This window comes from Microcaecilia unicolor, chromosome 2, assembly GCF_901765095.1.
Source record: "Microcaecilia unicolor chromosome 2, aMicUni1.1, whole genome shotgun sequence".
NCBI classification, from domain to species: Eukaryota; Metazoa; Chordata; class Amphibia; order Gymnophiona; family Siphonopidae; genus Microcaecilia; species Microcaecilia unicolor.
In genome coordinates this window covers 288,549,364-288,574,577 of record NC_044032.1, presented here as the reverse complement: position 1 = coordinate 288,574,577, position 25,214 = coordinate 288,549,364, and the positions used below count along the sequence as shown (strand labels likewise).

The 25,214-nt window shown below is 44.3% G+C and overlaps 1 protein-coding gene across 2 annotated transcripts in view; it reads right to left on the bottom strand.

The window, feature by feature from the left end:
- The window catches only part of LOC115463583 (dynamin-1-like protein), a 165,130-nt gene that overhangs the window by 126,450 nt on the left and 13,466 nt on the right, over positions 1-25,214 (bottom strand). For both annotated transcript variants that reach the window (XM_030194236.1, XM_030194237.1), the window contains exons 2-6: positions 22,656-22,874; positions 6,924-7,074; positions 6,482-6,528; positions 5,908-5,979; positions 4,884-4,970 (exon numbers count right to left, since the gene is read on the bottom strand). In XM_030194236.1, coding sequence (XP_030050096.1) covers positions 4,884-4,970; positions 5,908-5,979; positions 6,482-6,528; positions 6,924-7,074; positions 22,656-22,757 — 459 coding nt within the window. In that variant the 5' untranslated portion in view covers positions 22,758-22,874. The remainder of the gene's footprint in view (positions 1-4,883; positions 4,971-5,907; positions 5,980-6,481; positions 6,529-6,923; positions 7,075-22,655; positions 22,875-25,214) is intronic.

The following is a 25,214-nucleotide window of genomic DNA, read 5'->3' as shown; positions in this document are numbered from 1 at the left end:
TCTGCTGGGGATACAGGTGGACGGCACCCAGTCGTCGTAAGTTGAGGAGAGTGTGACGAACCGCCTATACCTTAGCAGGATATTTGCAAGGAGATTCCAGAAAAGAGTCTACTATCGGATGAGCCAATTCTAACTTGTAGCCGTCTCTGATAACCTCCAAGACCCATTCGTCGAATGTTACCCTGGTCCACTCCACCAGGAATAGCGATAGTCTGCCCCCAATAACAGGCTGGATATGGACCAGGGCCCCATCATTGGGCGGACCTGGCTTCTGTTACCGGAAAGGAAGGTCTGCCTGTCACCTCGAAAGGGCTGAGGTCTCTGAGAAGGCCTCGCTCTCTGAAAAGAGGCCCTGTGACCTGGACAATAACGACGTGTATCCCTACACTTAGGTCTAGGTCCCGTCGGTCGTACAAACTTGGACATGTCCTCTGGGAGGCGCTGGCCCTTAGAGTCACCTAGGTCCTTCACAATCTGTTCTAGGTCTGTCCCAAAAAAAAAGCTTTCCCCTAAAAGGAAGCCTCGCTAATCGTGACTTAGAGGCCACGTCTGCAGCCCAATGCCTCAACCACAGCCAGTGGCGCGCGGTGACCGCTAGGGAAACCTCCTTTGCTGAAGCCCTCAAAAGATCATAAAGAAGATCCGCAAGGAAGGCTAAACCAGACTCTAAGGCCGGCAAAACAGCCTTGAGTTCTTCCGGAGAGGAGGCTTTTTGTATCCACGATAAGCATGCAAAGGAGTCACAAACTGAGGCCTGCAAGGAAAGGGCCGCTACTTCAAAGGACAGCTTCAAACAAGTCTCCAACTTACGATCCTGAGGGTCCTTGAGCACCATGCCACCCTCCACAGGGAGAGTGGTTTTCTTAGTGACCGCTGAGATTAAGGAAACCACCGTAAGGACCTTCAGCAAGTAAGTCAGCTGCAGGCAGCGCGTAAAGACACAACATAGCTCTAGCAACCTTATGCCCACTGTCCAGCGTATCCCACTGCGCCGAAATAACGATCTTCATGGCCTCATGCACGTGAAAGGAACAAGGTGGGCATTTGGTGCCAGACATAATGGAGGGCACCGGATCTGTTCCCCCTGACGATTCAGGGGGTGAAATGGCCAAAACCTCAAAACCCTGCGAAAAAGGCGGGCAGCCGTAGGATCATCCCCCTCCTCAGAGGGCAGGGTGACCTCATCTGCCAATGATTCTGAGGGAGAGCCCAGAGACAAAACCGGGCCATCTGTGTCAGATACCTCCTCGGGATCCAAAACCTTCACCCGGGGACGTTTTGGCAAAGATGGGGCTGCCTGAAGAGAAGCTCCTGACTTCCTCAGAAGAAAGGCATTGTGCATTAATAAAACAAAATCCAGAGAAAAAGGAACTGAAAGGCACTGCCCCTGCTCCCTGTACATCGCTTCCCTCCATTGGAGCCTGTGCCTCTTGCCTATCTACTTCCATGTGCGGAGAGGGTTGCGCCTGAGAGGAAAAAATGGCGCCCGCCGACGCACGCTGTACTAACTGCCCCGAAGAAACTGCCGAAACTATCCCCTGCGCTTCTGACTCACCGGACACCTGAGGGGATACCCCATCGCGCTGAACACCCACTGCGGGCTGACGACTGCAGGACTCGCACTCCCCTGATGCTGCTCTCCGGCCCCCACACCGGGAGCAGCGCTTAGCCGCCTCAGAAGGCACTGGCATGCTCCACAAACGCCTGCTCCAAAACTGACTCGGCAGACCATCTAGTTCCTCCGTATGATTAAACAAAAACAAAGTCTCTTAAAGAGACGCTTACCTTTTTTTTTTTTTTCAGGAGAGAAAAGGAAACACCCAATCAGGCCAACAGCCCCAGGCAACGGAAGAAAGGTAGGGGGAGACTGGGAGGGACCTGGCATCACCAGGTGTACACCACAAGCTTCAAACAGACACTCAACCCCTGTCTGTGCTAAACTAGGCCCAAAGGACACCAGTAGCCAGATCAAACCAGAGCTGCACAGAGTTCTCCCTCCACTTGCTAGATAGAGAGAATACTGAGGTTTACTTGGCTGCACAGGTCCACATATAGCAAACCTCGGAGGTTCTCTCTATCTCCACCTGCTGGTAGAGGGACACAACCCACAAGTCTCTAGATTGATCTGTGGGACGCTATGGAAAAAGCTGTTGAGTAAAAAAAAAAAAAAAAAACACTTTTGTTCTTCGCCTTTTAAGGCACTGGACTGAAAAAGGGTGCAGGGTGGGAGAAGGGGGGAGGGAGAAGAGAGAAAGGAGATGCTGGACGGGGGGGGGGGGGGGGGGGGGGGGTGCAGAGACCCAAGCACCAGCCCTACTGAAACTCATTGCCAGAGGATGTTGTAAAAGCAGCTATCATAGCTGGTTTAAAAAAAAAAGTACACATTTCTGAGAAAAAAAAACTACATAAACTGATATTAAGGGGGACCTGAGAAAATCCACTGCTTATCCCTGGGGTTAAGTAGCATGGAACTTTAGCCACTTTTTCGGATTCTGCCAGGTACTTGTGACCTGGATTGGCTACAGTCGGGAAACAGCATGTTATGTTATGTTATGTTATGTTATACACTGCTTATATTTTGCAAATATCACAGATGCTTCAATGCAAATTACAATAAAATAAAAATTGCAAAAGGCCAATACAAATCACATCACAATTTGACAGATAATAATGAAATAACTATTCATTTCAAATTAATTCTGTAAATAAAACTGTCTTAAGAGCCTTCCTAAAAGCGTAATAATTAGTCAAGATCCAAAGCTGTAACAATAACATATTCTATACTGAGGGAACTTGATAGTAGAAAGATAAGTCAAACATTCTACTTTTAATAATCCATCTAATAGAGGGAAAAGCCAATAATATTAAGTTAAAGGATCTAGATCCAGCTCTCATGTGACTAAAAGACAGGAAAGTGCCTCACTGTATAAAATCGTAAATGTCAACACACATAACTTAAACTTAGACCTTGCATATATAAGGAGCCAATGAAGTTTCTGCAGTAAGAATGAAGCTGAAATGTATTTACCGTATTTTTCGGACTATAAGACGCACCGGACCATAAGACGCACCTAGGTTTTAGAGGAGGGAAATAGGAAAAAAAATTTTTTCCTTTTTCCCTCCTCTAAAATCTAGGTGCTCCGGTGCGTCTTGTCCGAATCCCTCCCTCCGAGTTCGGGATCGCCGTCAGGGTTACCTCATTCCCCCCCGTCACCACTTCTCCCCTTACTCACGCGATCTTCCCTGGTGGTCTAGTGACGTCGGGGCAGGAAAGAGCCCCCTCTTTCCTGCCCAGCGCGCTGCTCTCCATCCTCCTGTATGCATTGCTGCCTGACGGTCTCGGCGAGATTCAAAATGGCCGCCGAGAATTGAAGTCTCGGCGTCCATTTTGAATCTCGCCGAGACCGTCAGGCTGCATACAGGAGGATGGAGAGCAGCGCGCTGGGCAGGAAAGAGAGGGCTCTTTCCTGCCCCGACGTCACTAGACCACCAGGGAAGATCGCGTGAGTAGGGAGAAGTGGTGACAGGGCCGGGGGGGGGGGGGAAGGAGGAGGTAACCCTGACGGCGATCCCGAACTTGGAAGGCGGGCGAGCCAGCCAGCCAGCCAAATCTACCGTTGGACTATAAGACACACCCCCCATTTTCCTCCCAAATTTTTGGGGGAAAAAAGTGCGTCTTATAGTCCGAAAAATACGGTGCTTGATGAAATATTAACCGAGCAGCCATATTCTGGACTTATGTATGTCTTCTGTTCTTTAAGTAAGCCAGGGCTAAAGTGAAATCATCCTTTGAAAACAGCTGTCTCTCACTCCTAAAGAAACTTTTGTATCTTATACCACTTGATACATAAGAACATAAGAATAGACATACTGGGTCTATCTAGCCCAGTATCCTGTTTCCAACAGAGGCCAATCAAGGTCACAAGTACTTGGCATAAACCCAAATAGTAGCAAGATTCCATGCTATCAATCCCAGGGCAAGCAATGGCTTTCCCAAGTTTGTCTCAACAGTAGTAGTAGTAGTAATAGCAGACTATGGACTTCCCTTCAAGAACTTGTCAAAATCTTTTCTAAACCCAGATACTCTAACCACTGTTACCACATCCTATGATAAGTTCCAGAGCTTAACTATTCGTTGAGTGAAAAAATATTACCTCCTATTTATTTTAAAAGTATTTCCATGTAACTTCATGGAGTATCCCCCTAGTCTCTGTACTTTTTGAAAGAGTAAAAAATCAGTTCACTTCTACTCATTCTACACCACTTAGGATTTTATAGACCTCAATGATATCTCCTTCTCAGCAGTGAACATCAAATGAAAAACCAGAATGGAATGGAAGCTCGTTCTTTCCCCCTCCAAAACATTCTTCACCTGTTTCCCTGTCCACTAGAAGCCTCTTCTTGTCTCAAAAGCATTGCTGTACTGAGCCTCCCTTCCCTCACCAACACTACTAAACTGGAAGCCTTCCCATCTCTGAAGACTGCTGTACTGAACCTTCCTTCTATTGTGTGCAGTTGTACAAAATCCTTCTATAATCCAAGAGCACACTATTCTATTCTATCTCACTATATGTTAGAACCTAATATTAGGGTTTGGGCAACTAAGCGACATACAAAAATTAAGACTGATGAATACACCAGGAACTACACAATTACAACAAAATCAAATAGTACAACAATATTGCAAAATAGAACTTTTTCATAGCTTGAATAAAACTCAAATAAGAAGACATTTGTCTCAGCTATAAAGGGAACGCATTCAAGAGCTTAGTTGCTTTGGATTGGAAAGAAGAATCAAAAATTCCTCTACTGAGAGCCTTCTTTCCCCAAAAGCACTGCAATACTGATTTTCTATTCCATGTATTAGTTCAAAAATATATCACCTTTGTAATCCCTGGTAGATCCACCAGTGTCAAGTTCAGCACATGAGGGCTGAATATCTTCAAGTTTAATGGCTCTGGACTGATCCCCTACAAGGCAATCAGGGAGAGATGTTACAGTACAAAATACATGATGTAGGGAGCACAAGTGACAAAAAGTGAGGAAGAAACAGACAAAGATAAATGCACAGGGAAAAGGACACCACGCCCAAGCCTGTGGCAGCTACTTACCTAAAGTGGAGTAACAGCCTATTGGTTAGAGCAGCAGGCTGAAAACTAGGGAGGCCATGGTTCAAAACCCACTGATGTGCCATGTTATATTGGACCAGTCACTTAACCCTTCATTGCCTTAGATACACTCAGACTGTGAGCCCTCAGGGGACAAAGAAATGGAAATATCTACTGTACCCAGTGGTGGCCCTACCATTAGGCCAACTGCCTCAGGTGGGAGGCTCAAGTGGCACTCTTCATTGAGCAGCATCTCGCTCCTTTCCACCCCCCCCACACTAGCCACGGACTGGCTTCCCCCCTTCCTTTTTCAACCCTCTTCCCCAAGTGTACCTTCTTTTTTGTTTTCTAAAAATTGGCAGTGGCAGCGATTCCCACACATTGCCCTGCTGCTGGCACCGGCCCCTCTACTGTGGCCCACCTCTCTGATATAACTTCCTGTTTCCTCAGCGCCAGGCCGCAGTAGAGAGAAGAAGCCAATGGCGGACCATCTCATCCTTCGCCTCAGGTGGCAGATTGCCTGGGCCCACTCCTGACTGTACCTGAATATAACTCACCTTGAGCTACTACTGAAAAGGTGTGAGCTAAATATGAATAAATATAGGAACAGTTTGAACCTGTCACTGGTATGTACCCTTGCCATCCTCCCCCATACTGTAAGAACAATTTACACTTGTGGTTGGTACCTGCTCCACCAGCTCCCTTCCATGTTTTATAGGAATGGTCTATGCGTGGTCTTCATGCCCTTTCCCACTTCCTCACACTATTATAAACCGTTCCCAAGAGACAAATGTTATACCTTGTTAGTTCCAGTGATTCTTTCTGTCTCCATTTCAATTTCATTTCTCACATCATCAAAAACAGTATACACCTGAAAAAAAGATAAATTATTTATAGCAAAAATGTGAGCCTGTTCCACACTGTACTTCCACTGGAGAATGATTCCACTATATCAAACTGAAGAGGAATATACTCCAAGAACACTCGAAAGAGGGATCTGTAGCATCCTGCACTAATTAAAAGGAGCGATCTGTCTCATGCGGCACTGAGAAGATGGAAATAACTGCTGCACACTACACTGAGTGAGGAAGGAGAAAGAAGGATCTTTCTCACATTGTACTAAGGAAGAAATGGGAACTGCCCCATGCTGCCCTGAAGGGTGGGAAATAGACCTACTCCAGGTTGTGGAGGCTGCACTTTGGGCAAAGAGTTATCTAGCTCACGCTGTACAGAAAGGAGGAAGATGCATTGAGGATAGAAGAGTTGCTGTCTAAACCACTCGGGGAAGATGGATTCTGGCCTGCACTATGTTTGGACAGCACTGACTCTACTTGTTTAGAGATGCTTTCTCTGTTTTTAGTCATGACAAATACCTTGTGTTTGCTGTGCAGGAACGTTGCCCACTCCTCTGGCACGGTACCTGAAGACAGCAAGAAACTGTCAATAATTCCTCAAAAAGCCATCTCAGAAAGCCCAGTCTCATTCCCTTCCTCACATGGAACTCATGGAAATACCCAAGTGGAAGAGAACAGGAAACAGCAAAAGGTCAGCCCTTATCTTCCTTTAGTCTGTTCTTACACCAGCTGATTATATGCTCCCTCCAATACTTGCCCCCTCCTTTCACCTGGCTGTAGTCTGCTCTGACACACTAACATTTAGCTCACTAGTCTTCCCTTGCCTTCCCCCACCATCTCACTGCAGTTTGCTCTTCACTTCCATTCCCCTCGCTACAGTCAATTGCTTCCCCTCCTCTTTTCATCTCATAACAGACTCCACCTTTCCTTCTACTGGCACATTATTCTGAAAATTTCTTACTTGTATCACCACTAGCTGCCTTCTTCTGAACCTCAGAGTCCGTGACATGAACCAGTTGCAGAACCAGAGGCCTCCGAGTTACCACCCCTGATCCTCTTGGCAAGAAGTCCCGGCCCACAATGCTCTCCAGTACTGAGCTCTTTCCACAGCTCTGTGAGAGGAAAAAAAATCCATACATGTTAACAGAACCCTAAGCAACATACTGAAAAAATGGAGACATACTCTCTGCTTTAATGTGATTCTCCAACTCAGAAGTCTGTGAAAAAGCAGAGACCTTCCACCGCCAGGATATGTGTGATGGGACAGGGAAGAGCAGCAGTAACAGGCTACTATCAGACTGGATAATGTTGTAATTACTACATTATGAAGGGTGTTTCTTTTACTCAAAGACAAGAACAAAACCCTTGGAATACCAGGCCCCATGTTCTCTACTTAATTTGACATATGGCATCTGCAACAGATGGGTGTAAACAAGCATCCTATATAAAACATGTACAGTGTAAACTTACAGTTAGAGTTTAAAACATAAAAGTAAACTTTATTAACTAGTCTCTATACCCTTTTTTAAAACATGAACTTTCTGCCATAGCAGGACCTAGTTCAGTCCTCATTCCCACCTCCCCTCCTCAGTGCCTGTCCACCCACCCCTTATACATCTCTTCATTTATAATCAATTATTCTAATTAGGACAAGAGGACAGTTTTCATTAGAGTTTTAATCACATTTAATTAGTTTCTGAGATGCAAACACTGAATAAATTACACATTATACCATATAATCTTAAGGCAGACTCTTTATATTAATCTAATATCCCTTATCTCTAGTACCTTAAGAAGTTTTAATTAAGCAACTTTATAAAAGACAGCAGTCCAGCAGCGAGAGGGGTGCTTCCAGTGTTTTGCTTGAGTGTCACATATACAATTATCTCCCAGTTGGTGAGAGGTTATATGTGTGTGCTCAAAGCAAAGAGCTCCTAGAACTCAGAGAACGAGTCCGTTCTTTTGAGCCTAGAGTAGCAGACCTGGAGGAGTTGAGGGAGGCAGAGAGATAAACAGAGGTGGCTTTGTAGAGACGTCCCACCTCCAGTCTGGCAGCCCCTGTGCTGCCTTGGAGGAGGGAGGTCTCCTAAAAGGAGAGCATCACCCTTGTGAAGTAGAAAGTAATCCTGTAACCAGGACCAGCCCACCAGGGGATGCAATATCCTCTCACACTGAGGATATTTCTCCAGGAGTTTCTGCCCAGGAGGGAAGGGTTAGGACGGTTGTTGTAGTTTGGTTATTTGATTATTAGGTATGCAGATAGCTGGTGGACATTAGGATCACCTGGTCACTTGCCTGTATGGTGCGAAGGTGGTGGACCTCACGCATCACCTAGATAGGATTTTAGATAGTACTGGGGAGGAGCCAGCTGTCTTGGTACATGTGGATGACAATGACATAGGAAAAAGTGGGAGGGAGGTTCTGGAAGCCAAATTTAGGTTTCTAGGTAGAAAGCTGAAATCCAGATCCTCCAGGGTAGCATTTTCAGAAATGCTCCCCGTTCCATGCGCAGGACCCAAGAGGCAGGCAGAGCTCCGAAGTCTCAATGCATGGTTGAGACAATGGTGCAGAGATGAGGGATTTAGATATGTTAGGAACTGTGCAACATTCTGGGGAAAGGGGAGCCTGTCCCAAAAGGATGGGCTTCACCTTAACTGGGATGGAACCAGGCTGCTGGCACTTACATTTAAAAAGGAGTTAGAGCACATATTAAATTAAAATGGGGGGAAAGCTGACAGTCACCCAAAACACATGGTTCAGTGTGTTGTATCCTTGGAGGAGTGGCCTAGTGGTTAGGGTGGTGGACTTTGGTCCTGGGGAACTGAGGAACTGAGTTCGATTCCCACTTCAGGCACAGGCAGCTCCTTGTGACTCTGGGCAAGTCACTTAACCCTCCATTGCCCCATGTAAGCTGCATTGAGCCTGCCATGAGTGGGAAAGCGCGGCTGATTCCCCTGTATAACCATGCCCCTGATCTGCCTCCTTATTTTATATCTCCCTGCCTTGTTGTTTTCTGTCTACCATCCGCCAGGACAGAACGGACAGATGAAAATATGTTTACAGAAATTAGGAAAGCTGGCAAATTGGGCAACATTATAATAAAGGGTGATTTCAATTATTCTAATATTGACTGGATAAACATTACATCAGGGAGGTAAAATTTCTAGATGTAATAAACGACTGCTTTTTGGAGCAACCGGTCCAGGAACTGACGAGAGGGGGAGCTATCTTGGATCTAATCCTTAGTGGAATGCAGGACAGAGTACGAGAGATAACAGTGTTGGATCCACTGGGAAACAGTGATCATAATAAGATCAAATTTGAGCTGATATCTGGAGTGAAATCAAGGAAACCTACCGCAGCAGCTTTTAATTTTCAAAAGGGTGACTATGACAAAATGAGGAAAATGGTTAAAAAGAAGCTGAAAGGATCAGACACAAAAGGTTAGGACTTTAAATCAGACGTGGATGTTGTTTAAAATACCATCATGGAAACCCAGACTAGATGTATTTCACAAATTAACAAAGGTGGAAAAAAGAGCAAATGACAGCCAGCATGGTTAAAAGGTGAGGGGAAAAAGGCTATTAGAGCCAAACGAACATCCTTCAAAAAATGGAAAAGTATCTGAATGAAGAAAATAGGAAGCAACATAAGCACTGTTAAGCCAAATGCAAAGAATTGATAAAGAAGGCTAATAGAGAATATGAAGAAAAACTTTCCGCAGAGACAAAACTCATACTAACAATTTTTTCAGGTATATCAGAAGCAGGAAGCCTGCGAGGGAATCTGTGGGACTATTAGATTAGGAAGGAGCAAAGGGAGGACAAAGCCATAGCAGAGAGACTGAATGAATTATTTGCTTTGGTCTTTACAGAAGAAGATGTAAGAGATCTACGTATGCTGGAAATGGTTTTCAAGAGTGACAATGTGGAGGAACTAAAAGAAATCTCAGTGAACTTAGAAGATGTATTGAGTCAACTTGACAAGTTAAAGAGTGATAAATCAACTGGACCGGATGGTATACACCCCAGGGTATTGAAAGAACAAACATGAAATTGCTGATCTGCAACTGTCGTTAAAATCATCTGTAGTAGCAGAAGACTGGAGGGGGGCCAATGTGACAAAGATTTTTTGAAAGGGTTCCAGGGATAATCTGGGAAATTACAGACCGGTAAGCCTGACTTCAGTGCCTGGCAAAATAGTGGAAACTATTATGAAGAATAAAATTACAGAACACGTAGACAAACATGGTTTAATGGGACAGAGTCGGTCACGTGACGCGATGAGCGGGAGAAGACGCTAAGTGCGCAGCTCCTGCCTTCCCTTAGATTCTTTATCAAAAATTCGTCCTAAAAATTGGATACAATACCCCACAAACGAAGGTAAAAGAAGAGTGCTTAAAAGGAGAAAAGTTTAATACCACTTTGGAGGAGAATGACATCTAAGATTACCAGAAAAGACAGAGAAAAGACCCGGCCGCCCGACGACAAGATGGCGGCTCCGGCGAGCCCGGGGACATCAGCGGTGGGATCCGCGTGGGCAGCCGAGATTGTTGGGGAAGTTACTCAGGCATTGGAAGCCATACTGGAGAAAAAACTGGGAGCGCTGGATAACAAATTGGAACAACTACATAACAGCGTAACGCAAATACAATTGGACATGGGACAATATCAACAACGGGCAAGTGATACGGAAGATCGTGTGGACAAGGTGGAAACAGAAGTAAGTCGCTTACAAAAGCTAATAGCTACTTACACCGATAAAATCGAAGACCTCGAAAATAGATCGAGGCGTAACAATCTTCGCCTCGTGGGGCTTGCTGAAGATCTAGGAGAACGAGACCTGGCCAAATACCTTGAGACATGGTTTACCAAAGAACTACAACTACCGACTGCGTTGGGCCCGCTGCGAATTGAAAGAGCGCATCGGCTGGGCCTTAAGCAGGGAGCAGAAGGGCGGCCCAGGGTAGTTATATGTCGCATACTTAATTTTGCCCACAAAGTAGCCATTTTGCAGGCGATGAGAGGCGGAAAAGATCTACACAGTGGCAATAGGAAAGTATTATGTTTTCAAGATTACTCTGCCGCGGTAGCGGCGCAACGAAAGAAATTTTCCCCAGTGTGCTCGGAGCTGATACAACGAAAAGTTAGATTTGCACTGATGTATCCAGCGAAACTGCGAGTAACCCACCAAACGGGAAATAAAATATTTACCACAGCAGAGGAGGCGAAAGAGTTCCTAGATCAACTGGAAGGAGAAAACTGAAGCGCTACTAAGCTCACATGAAGAATATATGAAACTGGAAGAGATAAATAACCAAAGCACTAATTGGGGGCACTAAGCTCAAGAAATCTCAACAGAAAGACAATAATAATTAATAGTACTATCACCCTGAAGTTGAGACTGTGTTAACCAACATAGCAGAACAGATATGGGTGTAAACAGTGGAAAACATCAGCAGAAAGAATAAAACACAGAATTCAACTAAGAACTGGGTCCCAATGGATGACTCTACATTATAAGGGAAGCTGAGCTTACAAAAAATGATACAGTAAGACTGAACTGAAATACAGACTGAGCAATTTTGAAGAGGACCAGTGAAACCCATCTAAACTTACTAATTTAACCACAACAAATATCTTGATTCAATCTGGCAGCAGTTAATACAGAGATGAAGAAAGGTATGATGAACAAATTTGTCAAGCTGTACTGTTGCTACCATTAAACTGAGCGCAGAATCTTGGATTCAAGATAAGTATAACTATTGTGGAAATAATAAGAAGCAACTTTAAAGAGAGCTATAAAGAGGATGTTGGGGCTTAGTTGGAAGGACCCACAACATGTACGTGGGACTATAATTGACACAGAGGACAATGTTATAACTATAGAAGCCCTGGATTACAAATGAAGTTGTCTTATGGCAAGAACGGGATATAGATGATGAAACACTGATCTGGACGGTGGGAACCACATAGGTTTATGAGGATGATCATCATAGACTTACTGAACTAACCTAATAGTAGATAATACAAGGATGAAGAGAAGAATGTTGAGTAATTATAAAACACTGCATTGATATTTATGTTAAGTTGCACTGTATGGTTAAAGTTTAAAATGTGTTAGTAATCGATAGAGGGGTCAAAAACATGTAAAAGATTCATCAGCGAGCTAATATATAGAGGGAAACAGTAGGACGAATATACTGCATACAAATGAGAACAGGGGGGAAAAAAAGGGAAAGGCGTCGAAGGTGACCTAATTCCAATAGGAATAGAAGGGGATAGAAGGGGGGGAGAGGGGATTCACAGGGGAAGGGAAGAGATAGGGGAGGGGAGGAGGGAGGGAGGGTACAGGAGACATTACCAGACAACACAAGTGATACCTGAAAAGAAAGATAGACTATTCGCCCGATTATTTGAACAGGGGGGGGGGGGCTGGAGGCTGGGCTGGCTCTTCTCGGACACCAAAATCATGTAAATATGGAGATGGAGGGCCAAAGCAGATACACTAATTAAGGTTATTACATGGAATGTTGGGGGCATCCCTTCGCCCATAAAAAGATCAAAAATCTTAAGACACCTCCAAAGGCTTAGGGCTGACATAGCCTTTTTACAAGAGACACATTTAACTGCAGAAGAACATGCTAAATTGAATAAATGGTGGGTGGGGGAATGTATGTCAACAGCAGCGGTGGGGAGAAAAAGGGGAGTAGCAATTCTAATTAGAAAAGGAATAACAAACCACATTCATAAGATAATCCAGGATCCTGAGGGACGATATGTGTTAGCTATTGTCACAATTAATAGACAACTCTTACTGGGCAGTATATACGCCCCAAATGTCCTAGATCTTAAATTCTACAAAAAACTAGTGGCAAAAATAGCATGTTTAGAATCAATACCAATAATACTGGGAGGAGATTTTAATATGACCTGGGATCTACAAGTGGACCGTTCGCACCTTCCGGCAACAATCCACCGAACACAAACTAGAGGACTACCTGAATTATGCACCACACTAGATCTCATAGATATATGGAGGACGTTGCATCCTGGGATCAGAGAATATACACATATGTCAAGAGCTCATGGTACCTCTTCCAGGATTGACTACCTATTAACATCAAGCACATTATTTCCCACAATTAGAGACGCTGATATAGGACCGTGCGTTATCTCGGATCATGCGACGGTACATATGAATTGGATGGGGGGAGGGGAAGAAGAGAAATTTCGGGGGTGGACATTCCCAACGTATCTAGTAAATAATGTGAGATTTCGAGAACATTTACAAACGAAATGGGCAGAGTATAAACATTTTAATGAAGACACAGTACCAACTTCAACTAGTTTTTGGGAAGCCACAAAGGTGGTCTTGCGGGGAGAAACTATCAGTTTTACTACCCAATACAAGCGTGCAAGAGATAGGGAAATTCTGAGATTGGAGAAACAATTGAGAGAAGTGAATAGACACTATGGCTTAAATCCTTGCCCTCGGCTTCGACAGGAGATATTAGAAATACAGGCGGCTTATAACTCCTTACTACATGATAGGGAAGTGAAATCCCAAACATATTATAGATTCCAATTGTATAAATTTGGGAACAAGGGAGGGAAACTTCTGGCAAGAGTTATTGCCCCTAGATACGCTTCCAGAAATATCACTAGTATAAAAACACAAGAGGGAAATTTGATACACTCCAATAAAGGAATTAGACAGGAATTTAAAACATATTATCAACACCTATATAGCTCTACAGAACAAGAAGGGCTATCAGGCACACAATATCTTCAAAACCTTACGATCCCACAGATAAATGAACATGACCGCAATCTACTGAACGCGGAGATTAGTGAGGATGAGATCACATGGGCTATAGGACATAGCAAGATGGGTAAAGCGCCAGGTCCCGATGGATACAAAGCAGAATTTTATAAATTAATGGGGGAGTCGATTGTACCTACATTAACTAAAGTGTTTAAAGAATGGATATCAAATGGTACATTACCTGAACATTTAAATCTAGCGCGTATAATTGTGTTTCCAAAGCCTAGTCGAGATGAGCAACTAGTAACATCGTATCGCCCTGTATCGCTTATTAACCATGAAGCCAAACTATTCGCAAAAATTTTAGCAAATAGACTAGGCCGTGTTCTACCAAAAATAATCCATGAAGCTCAAGTTGGTTTTGTGCAGGGTAGGTCGGTGGCTAAGAATCTCAGACGAATTTTGACATCATTGGAATATTTAGAGCACACTAATGAACAAGCTTTAATGATTAGTTTTGACGCTGAAAAGGCGTTCGATAAAGTGGAATGGTCTTTCTTATATGAGGTGATGGAGGGATATGGTATAAAAGGAGAGTTTGTACAGGCGATTAAAGCTTTATATGCAGACCCTCTAGCGCAGGTAATGGTCAATGGGAACTTATCTGAGGTAATTCATATAGGCAGGGGAACGAGACAAGGCTGCCCGCTATCGCCCTTACTATTTGCACTATATTTAGACCCTCTAATTAGGGATATTCAAGAATGCCCAGCAGTGCCTGGAGTGGACATATAACATCAGCAGTTCAAAATGGCTGCATTTGCAGATGATTTGCTAATTATTTTAAAGAACCCAAAAGAAGCGCTGGGTAATGTATTAGAGATTTTTAGGGAGTTTGGAGACTACTCGGGATTCACGTTAAACCTTGACAAATCAGAGGCCTTAGCTATAAATACAGATGCCCATAGCCTGTGGCCCATAGATTTCCCTTTAAAGCGGGCAACTAAATCTTTTAAATATTTAGGGATTCTATTACCGGTAAATACAAGAGATTTATATGATTTAAATGTTAGCAAACTCAAAGAGCAGACCATGCACCAGTTAAATTCTTGGCAAAACCTTACGATATCCTTGACAGGGAGGATATGTTTAACGAGGATGGTGATAATGCCGCGGTGGCTGTATGTTTTACAGGTTCTACCACTAAAACTCAAGCAGACTGACATAAAATACTTTTATAAAATTCTGAGAAAATTCTGTTGGGCTGGGAAAAGGGCCAAACTTCAATTGAAATTCCTGCTAGGAGGGTGGAGACAAGGGGGAATGGGGATTCCAAATATTAAATACTACAATATAGCTTGCTTGCTAAGACAGGTTAGAGATTGGGTAATGAATACATCGGATCATACACCACTTGAGTATGAGATAGTATACTTCGCCCCATATAATTATCTAGCGTTATTACATACCCAGAATAAGATACTCCCCCATAGATTTAAACATAGTGTTTTGCTCCAGCCTACCAGGGAAGCGTGGAGATTTATAGGGAAACTTCTGGGGGGAGACCCCTTTAATACAGAGTTATTAACTATTAGGGGCAACCCGATGTTTGTACCGGGGATAGAGAATCCAACTTTTGTCACGTGGGAAAGAAACGGCATAGCAATTATGCAGGATGTATTGGGGGGTGATGGGCATATCAAAGCAGTAACACAAATGCAAACTAATGCACAATGGAGGGATCATTTTGCGCATAGCCAACTCACGCACTATGTGCGCACACTAAATACAGATGAGATTAAGAAACACTTAGGTGAGAAATTTAGAAAATTCTTCGAAGAAATAGCTGAGGAGGTGCCATCAATCTCCAGTATACATCTGAAATTGTGGGGACTGATGCCTGAGAGAGAGTTTAGTCAACTCCGTCAGAAATGGGAAATAGATATAGGCAGAGCATTGACAGGTTGGAATATTGTAAAACAAATACAGGATATACCCAGAATAGTAGGAGGGGCTAACCTTAGGGAATGTGCGTTTCGCATATTGCATAGGGCTTATTTTACCCAGACACAACTATACAAATCAGGGGGCATCCATACTGCTACCTGCCTGAAATGTCAGAGGGCAGATAATACGCTATATCATGCGATATGGGCATGCCCTGCAATAAAAAAATACTGGAGACACATAGCTGTATTTCTATCTACAACTGTCAATTGTGATATTGCATTGAACCCTCTATGTCTAGTACTAGATAAACATGACGCCTTTCCCAGGCTAAACAAAGATAAAATGATGCTATGCCGTAAAACATGTCTCATTGCCAAGAAATGCATAATGCAGCACTGGACCTCTGCACACCCTCCGACTTTCTGGCATTGGCGGAACCAGGTGCACCAATTGCTCACTTGGGAAGCGAGAGAGGCAAAAGGGACATACAAACGTAAAGAGTGCTTTCTAAAAATCTGGGGGTGTTATCTGGATGGGATGACTCACAGAGGGAGAAGTCGAATTCTTAATAATCTGTAATATTTTTTTTTTTTTTTGTTTGGGTGTCAATTGTGATAACAGAAGATTCAATTATAGGTAAATAGGGGGGGAGGGGGATATTATGATCAAGATGTGATATTGGTTATAATATATAGCCGAAACTGGAGGATAACAAATGAAAACACATAAGTCATCGGAGGTTGATACTATTACACTTTATTATGTAAATGTCCCGTTTGTGGCCGTGCCACCCTTCAGACTTACCCTGTTTCTGGGAGTCAGTGTCTGTGCTGGCTTCTGCTTGTCTCTGTGTCTGTGTCTGTCTTAGGTTCTCTCTGGCTCTGTGTGCTGATTGCCCTACTGAACCTCACCTGTGTGGGCTTTGCCTCTTCCAAGATGGCTGCCGCCTCTTCGTCTCTGCCAGTTTCCAAGATGGCTCCCGCTGTTCCTTCCTATGGGATGACTGCTCTGTGTGTCAAGCCTCTGTTTGGTTGCAAGGTGATTGCTGCACCTGTGGCTCTGGTGTTGATGGGCTTTATTAGTCACCTGAAGACTAGAGCCTTGGCCTTTGTATCTAATCACATCTCATCTAAAGGTCCTGGTGTATAGAGTGCTCTGTACCCGGTGTCAGTGTTTGCTCTGTGTGAGTTTCTATGTTTGTTTGACTAGCTAGCTTAGGCACCGTGTAGCTTATAGCCTGTGTATAGCTTTGCTAGTGTTCTATGTTTGTTTGACTAGCTAGCTTAGGCACCGTGTAGCTTATAGCCTGTGTATAGCTTTGCTAGTGTTTTATGTTTGTTTGACTAGCTAGCTTAGGCACCGTCTGGCTTGTTGCCTGTGCCTAGCTCTTCTAGTTCTCTGTGTTTGTTTCCAAGGTATGACTAGTTAGCTAAGGCACCGTGTGGCTTGTTGCCTGTGCCTAGCTTTACTAGTTCTATGTGTTTGTTTCCAAGGTATGACTAGTTAGCTTAGGCACCGTCTGGCTAGTTGCCTGTGCCTAGCTCTTCTAGTTCTCTGTGTTTGTTTCCAAGGTATGACTAGTTAGCTAAGGCACCGTCTGGCTGGTTGCCTGTGCCTAGCTCCACTAGTTCTCTATGTTTGTTTCCAAGGTATGACTAGTTAGCTTAGGCACCGTCTGGCTGGTTGCCTGTGCCTAGCTCCACTAGTTCTCTATGTTTGTTTCCAAGGTATGACTAGTTAGCTTAGGCACCGTCTGGCTTGTTGCCTGTGCATAGCTCTGCTAGTTCCCCGTGATTGTTCCCCATGCCAGCTAGCTGTCCGGTTAGCTATTTCCAAGACTATGTTTGTTCCTCGTGTCAGCTAGCCGTCCTGCTAAGCTATTTCCAAGACCATGTTTGTTCCTCGTGTCAGCTAGCCGTCCTGCTAGCTATTTCCAAGACCATGTTTGTTCCTCGTGTCAGCCAGCCGTCCTGCTAGCCATTTCCAAGTCTGTGTTTGTTTCTAGTGTTAGACTAGCCGCCTTGCTAGCCACTATTCCAAGATTGTGTTTGTTCCTAGAGTGAGCCTAGCCGCACTTGCTAGCCACTATTCCAAGACTGTGTTTGTTCTTAGTGTAGACTAGCCAGCTTAGGCCCCGCTGGCTTGTAGCCTGTGTCAAGCCTTGCTAGTCTTCTGCGTTTGGGTCCAGGGCATGACTTGTTAGCTGGGGCACAGCTTAGTTGTTAGCTGGTGTATAGCCTTCCAAGTCTCCTGAGTTTGCTCTGTGTATGTTCCTGTGTATGACTGGGTTGCCCGGGTACAGTGTCCCTATGAGCCTGGGTCCAGCTTACTAGTCATTGTGTTGATTCCTGCTGACTGCCAGAACCCGGATAGTTCCTGCTTGTCTGCCTTGCCTTCGCCTAGGTGCCCGGGGGCACCCCTGGATCTTCATTCCTGCTGCTCCTGTAAGTCCTACCGGCTGCCAGAACCTGAAGGCCCAACCCGAGGGGGTAGGCAGTCAAGTGTAGGTGAAGACTAGGTCCAGGGGGTTCCAGTTCTGTGGGTTCCGCTCCAGTGTGTCCCAGCCCAGCGGGTTTCACTCTTGTATGTTCCAGTCCAGTGGGGCCACTCCAGCGTGTCCAGGCCAGTAGGCCCCACTCCAGTGCGCACCCGTCCGGTGCGTTCCAGTTCCGAGTGTTCCGGTGTACAACTCCAGTCCGGAGTTCCGGTCCAGTCTTTTCTCCTTTCTACCTGGAGGGTGATTTTGCCTTAAGGACTCACAAACCCCGCGCTCCCAGGGAAGAAGCCTGAAGGTATGCAAAGGACCTCGAGAGCGCGTCCCGCGTGGGCAGCGCGACAGTAAATGATGTTAATTCCTTCTTTTGACAATAATATATCAGCTTGTTGGAGGGGAGGAGGGGGGAAGGGTGGGAGGGGAGAAAGGGGAACATGGGGGGGGGGGGGAAATTATTACAAACATGTTGTTGATGATATATTTAGATGACTGCGTTGTATATATACTCATTTTGGTGTTGTATAATGGTCTGTTATTTCGATAATACAATAATAAAAAAAGTTGAAACATAATGGGACAGAGTCAGCATGGCTTCAGCCAAGGGAGGTCTTACCTCAGCAATTTACTTCATTTCTTTGAAGGCGTGAAATAAACATGTCAATAAAGGTGAGACAGTTAATGTAGTGTATCTAGATTTTCAGAAAGTTTTTGACAAAGTACCTCATGAGAGACTCCTGAGAAAATTAAGGAGTCATGGGATAGGAGGCAATGTCCTTCTGTGGATTAAGAATTGGTTATTGGACAGAAAACAGAGGGTAGGGTTAAATGGCCATTTTTCTCAAAGGAGAAGGGTGAATAGTGGAGTGTTGCAGGGATCTATACTGGGACTAGTGCTATTTAACATATTTATAAATGATCTGGAAATCAGAACAATGAATGAGGTGATTAAATTTGCAGAAGACATGAAACTATTCAAAGTTGTCAAAATGAAAGCGGATTGTGAAAAATTGCAGGAAGACCTTAGGAAAATGTAAGACTGGAGATCCAAATGACAGATGAAATGTAATGTAGGCAAATGCAAAGTGATGCACAATGGGAAGACTAATCCAAATCATAGTTATCTGACACTAAAGGTCCACCTAGGTGTCATTGTAGACACTACACTGAAATCTTCTTCCCAGTGTGTGATGCTGGCCAAAAAAGCAAACAGAATGCTAGGAATTATTAGGAGAGGGCTGCAAAGTAGCAAAAATATTATAATGCCTCTCTATTACGGCCCTACATCGATCAAAGGTTTAAATTGCACGATTAATCGCAATACACATTTTTAATTGTGAGGTTAATCGCATTATGTGTCCTCCTCACATTTTCACCTGTATAGTGCAAAATATAGACTACAGATGTAAATTCTCAAAAAAACAGACATACTGAACTTCAGTTACTAAACTGAAAATATAATCATTTTTCTTACCTTTGTTGTCCGGTGATTTTATTTTTCAAACCATCTTATTCCCTGTCTCTGGTTCTGTTCTTCTGTGCTCTGAACTCTATTTTCAGGGCCTCCTCTCTCCTCACTATTTCTTTTCTCTCCTCCTCTCTTCCTCCCCTATATATATCTTTCACATTCAAACTTTCTGCTATTTTTTCTTCCTCCTTATATCTGTCTTGTTTCTCCCCCTTCCCTTCCCCTTCATCCATGGGAGCCATCTCCTCTCTCCTTCAGTCTCTCCTCACCCCCCCTCTATGGGCACCATCTCCTCCAGTCTCTCCTTCCCTCTGTAGGCACCATCTCCTCTCTTTCCCTTGTTCTCTATGGGCACCATCTCCTCCATCTCTCTTCTCTTCCCTTCCTCTCTATGGGCACCATCTCTCTTCCTCTCTATAGGCAGCATCTCATCTCATCCCTTCCCTTCCTCTCCATTGGCACAATCTCATATCAACATACAATCCAGTAAGGAGACAGGATACTTTGGTCTGAATTTCCTCCCCTTCCCCTAACTGGCATATTTTTCTCTCCTACCACATTCCCCCCTTCCCTCTCCTCCCTCCCCCTGCACTCCTGCAGCTTTTTCTCTCCAGCCGCCCTGCAATCTCTCCTACTCCCTCCCACACCGACAGCCTTTTCTTTCCTACCACCTCGACTCTCTCCCAGGCTCTTCCTCCCTCCTGCATATATTTTTCTATCCTACCACTGACCCCCTCCCTCCCCGATGCTCCTACAGCTTGTTCTCTCCTACTCCTCCCCCCCCCCCCCCCCGCCGCACACCGGCAGCCTTTTCTCTCCTGCCACCCCGTGTTCTCTGGCATTTCATTCCCCACTCCAGGTGGCCCTCTGAATTTGCTTTGTACACACGGCGACATTAAGCACATGCTGCTCCATTCCTCTGTAACCTGAGCCCCCCCCTCTCTAGCATCCGACTCCTGCAACAGGAAACAGGAAATTTCATCAGAGGAGGTGGGATGCTAGAGGGAGAGCTCTGGTTACAGAAGAGAGGAGCAGCGTGTGCTTAATGCCGCTGTTTGTAAAGGCAAGTTCGGAGGGCCACATGCGACAGGGGGAGGGGTTGAGATGCCAGAGAGCGGGATGGCAGGAGAGAAAAGGCCGCTGGTGTACCACAGCAGTCGGTAGGAGAGAATACGCTGCAGGAGCACCGGGGGGGGGGGGGGGGGGCAGCAGTAGGAGAGAAAAATATGCCGGAGGGAGGAAGAGTCTGGGATGGGAGAAAAGAGAGAAACATAGGTAGCAGAACTAGGAGCAAGCAACTCAACATGATTAATACATTAAAATTAGTAATGCAAGTTACAAATTTTAATGCTTTAATCGCGTTCAAACACATTAAATATACAGCCCTACTCTGTATCGCTCCATGGTACAATCTCACCTTGAGTATTGCGTTCAATTCTGGTCGCCGTATCTCAAAAAAGATATAACGGAATTAGAAAAGGTTCAAAGAAGAGCAACCAAAATGATAGAAGGGATGGAACTGCTCTTATATGAAGAAAGGCTAAAGAGGTTAGGGCTCTTCAACTTGGAAAAGAGATGGCTGAGGGAGGATATGATTGAGGTCTACAAAATCCTAAATGGTGTGGAGAAGGTGGAGGTGAATCTATTTTTCACTCATTCAAAAAGTAAAAAGACCAGGGGACACTCAATCAAATTGCATGGAAATACTTTTAAAACAAATAAGAGAATATATTTTTCACTCAAAGAATAGTTAAGCAATGGAACTCATTGCCAGAGGGTGTGGTAACAGCAGTTAGCATATCTGGGTTTAGAAAAGGTTTGAACAAATTCCTGGAGGAAATGTTCATAGTCTGTTATTGAGATGGGCATGAAGGAAATCACTGCTTGCCCTGGGATTGGTAGCATGGAGTGGTGCTACTGCCAGGTACTTGTGACCTGGATTGGCCACTGCTGAAAGCAGGATACTGGGTTAGATGGACCATTGGTCTGACCCAGTATGGCTATTCTTTACTTTTTATTCAATGATAACATTTTATATAAACAACAACATTTTGTTAAGAAAAAAACAAATAGGAATGGATGAATTGATATGTCACTGTGTGATAAATATAATAATATGAATGAGTTACATTATACATAGAAACAACTACTGTACATTCAGGATATCTAGTGATATATCTTTTGTGTTTGAGAAAAATCATGGCTATTCTTATCTTCTTATGAATTTCTGGAAAAAGCAAAAAACCCCACCCTATTCAAAGCTATCTTCATATGTCTCACCCCATAAGCAAATCCCAGAGGATGTGTTCTGGCATTAATCCAATCCGAGGAAGAAGAAAGTGGGACAAAGACCATGGACTCCAGGGACAAGAAGGACAATCATATACTTAAATGGATTTATTGTTCAAAAACTCGACAGAACACTGTATTTCAGCCTAAAAGGCCTGCTTCAGGAGTCTTGTGAATAAATTAATCTCAAAAGATCTTCAGAAATTAAGAATTTCAAAATGAATCAGGTAAGCTGATCTTGAAAAAGACCTTTGAAATGGATGTCGCATACCTTCAAAATAGTTGGACTAGAAGTCAAATGCAAGTCTTTGAACGATAAATCCTTTTAGGTATATGATTGTCCTTCTTGTCCCTGGAGTCCGTGGTCTTTGTCAAACTTTCTTCTTCCTCAGTTTGCATATTCCCGTGGGATCATAGAGTTCTCCACATCTGCGGATTTCTTTTGGACATTAATCTACTCCTACATGTCATGGCAAATGAAAGTGCATCTCTGTTTATGCAAATATGCTTATGTATATGATGCAAAATATATACAAAACCACTTGTTCATACTAAATCAGAACACTAACCATATGCAAGTACTAACAAAAAAGGGTTGAGCTCAAACATACGAGTCCAATCATAAAAAGGCTTTTTTTTTTTTTTTCTAAGCCTTTTTATGATTTGCACATGTATCTGTACAGGCATTTAGAAACGAGAATGCAAATCACAATCCTTGATTGCATTACCTGAGAGCCAATAACCACAATCTGTGGTAACTGGATGACTTCTGCTCCCACAGTGGTGAAAATTTCTTGCAGTTTGTTGATCACTGGAATCAAAGTCTCCATTTTATGGCAGTGTTTCGAACAGTATTTTTAAAAGAAGGAAAACAGCACTGAAGAAAACAATGTTCAAAGTTTTCTTCTATAACAGTCCCAGAGACTATATTCTGAAGTTGTGAAAATCTGGGGAGAAAGCAACAAGACAATTAAAGGAAAGGATACTATTCTTAGGAGACAGTCAGTTACCTTATTCAAACTTTTTCAATGACAAGGTTGAGCTCCTTGACAATTGTGCTTAGTAATTTGGTAGGTTACTCAGAGGCTCATTTTCAAAAAACATAGGCTTACAAAGTTCCATAGGTTACTATGAGGGGCATTTTCGAAAGGTCGTCCAAGTATGAATTAGGGCGTCCTCGCGAAGTTGGCCAAAATCAGGTAGATATAATCAAAAAAATAGTATGGACATCCTTAGACATTCCATTATCGCAGTGCAAAACAGCCAAATCAGGGACGCCCAAAGTATGGTAAAAAGGACGCCCATCTTCCAGAACTGCGAAAGGACGTCCCTAAAACATTCACTGTACTTGCCAATCAACGTCCTTCACCGGTTCTATGCGAAAGACATCCTTATTACTATGGACTTCTCTGATGTACTTGGTTGTTCCGCAAGTACAGTGAAAGTTGCGGACATCCAGGTACAGGGGAAATATAAGGAACATTCATAAGTGTAAAGTACAGTAACAAGGACGTGTTTCTCGCAGAACTGCCGAAGGACGTCCATCTTACTAGGCCCACCGAAGGACAGCGGGCCTGTAAGAGGGACATCATGTTCCCCCCCCCCCCCCCCCCCATCAGTAGTGTTGTATGTCTCTACAATTTGGCTGCTAAATGATTTTATGTTGTACTGTATTGTAACATTTATACCCCGCGCTTTCCCATTTATTAGCAGGTTCAATGCGGCTTACAAATATAACAGGTTTACAACTGGAGGAGTGGCCTTGTGGTTAGGGTGGTGGACTTTGGTCCTGGGGAACTGAGTTCGATTCCCACTTCAGGCACAGGCAGCTCCTTGTGACTCTGGGCAAGTCACTTAACCCTCCATTGCCCCATGTAAGCCGCATTAAGCCTGCCATGAGTGGGAAAGCGCGGGGCACAAATGTAACAAAAAAAAAAAAAAAAACAGCTGAATATAGTATATAAAGAGGTGGACAATAAAAAGTGGGTGAAGGCAAGGGCCATCCCCTGACTCCTGGTGTACAAACTTGTATCTTACAGACGTTTGGCATACGTTGGGACCTCGAGTACCTACAGTGAAGGTTCTGCCGTGTACGCCGGAACCACCCCGACATCATTCTGAGAGTACGACAGCGCCTCAGGGCTCGACGCAAGTATTATAAACAGGCTACCTGTAATCCTTTGTAAATGTATGTATTTAATAATGCAAATTTAATGTTCAGTTTCCATGTGGCTAATAGGCAACTAGTAAGTCACAACTCTGTCCCAGATCAAGGCCTCAGGTTGCAGCTACCCTCCCATGAGTGTGGCTGTTAACTTCCAACTAAACTCCTCTGAGATGAATGAGATGACATGCTTCACTTCTGTATCCCACTTTCTGGGGTGGATACTGTTCCTTGTATTCTTGCCTGATGTCCTGCTCTTAGTGGATGTCATAGTATGATTTGAAAGGAATGTAAAGAAATAGTGCTTCCACCCCCTCCTCCTCCCCCCCATCCAAAAAAAATGGTAATCCTACCATAGTCACAACTCTAAATGCTAACACGCTGCTGAGGAACGAGTGTTCCCTGCCAAGACATCTTATAGTGTACTCCTCTTTCAGACCAGCTTCCAGGGTTCCCTGTCATGTCATCTCATGCATCTCACACCCCATGTGTCTAGCCCAGGGCTCACCACTGACCCCACCTTTCTCCATTCTTGCCTCATGCAAGCCAGCCAGCTCCTGCACTATGCAAGCCATGTTGAATGTGATCTCAAGGACAATCCTTTTATATACACAGGGCGCCAGCAGCAGCAGGAGGAGCAGGTGGCAGGACTACCTGCTCAGGTGGTGGAGGAGGAGCAGGAAGAGGAGGCAGGACTCCCTGCAGCGATGGTGGAGCAGGAGGAGGAGGAAGACGACCTCTGGCATGACATGCCTCCCCTCGAGGATGGTCCAACACCTCCAACCCTCTCCTCACCATCCCCAGCACCAGCCCCATCACCATCCCTGCGCCTCCAGCATCAACTGATGAATAGCCAAAACCAGTTGCCGCAGGAGATGTCAGCGATGAGGTTGTAACTTTGTGAGTCTAAGTGTTTTGAAAATACGCCTATCAGACAAGCAGCAGGTCCTTAACCAGATTAGTTGCTTAGAGATCGATTAGATCTTTAGCAATAGGGTCATTTCTAGAGGGAGAGGATTCAGTCCTAACAGATTCATTTGCTTGTTGGCAGAGGCAATTGACAGAGGCGGGTCTCTAATAAAAGGGATGTGATGGAAGCAGTCCGTAGTAATAGGCAGGAAAA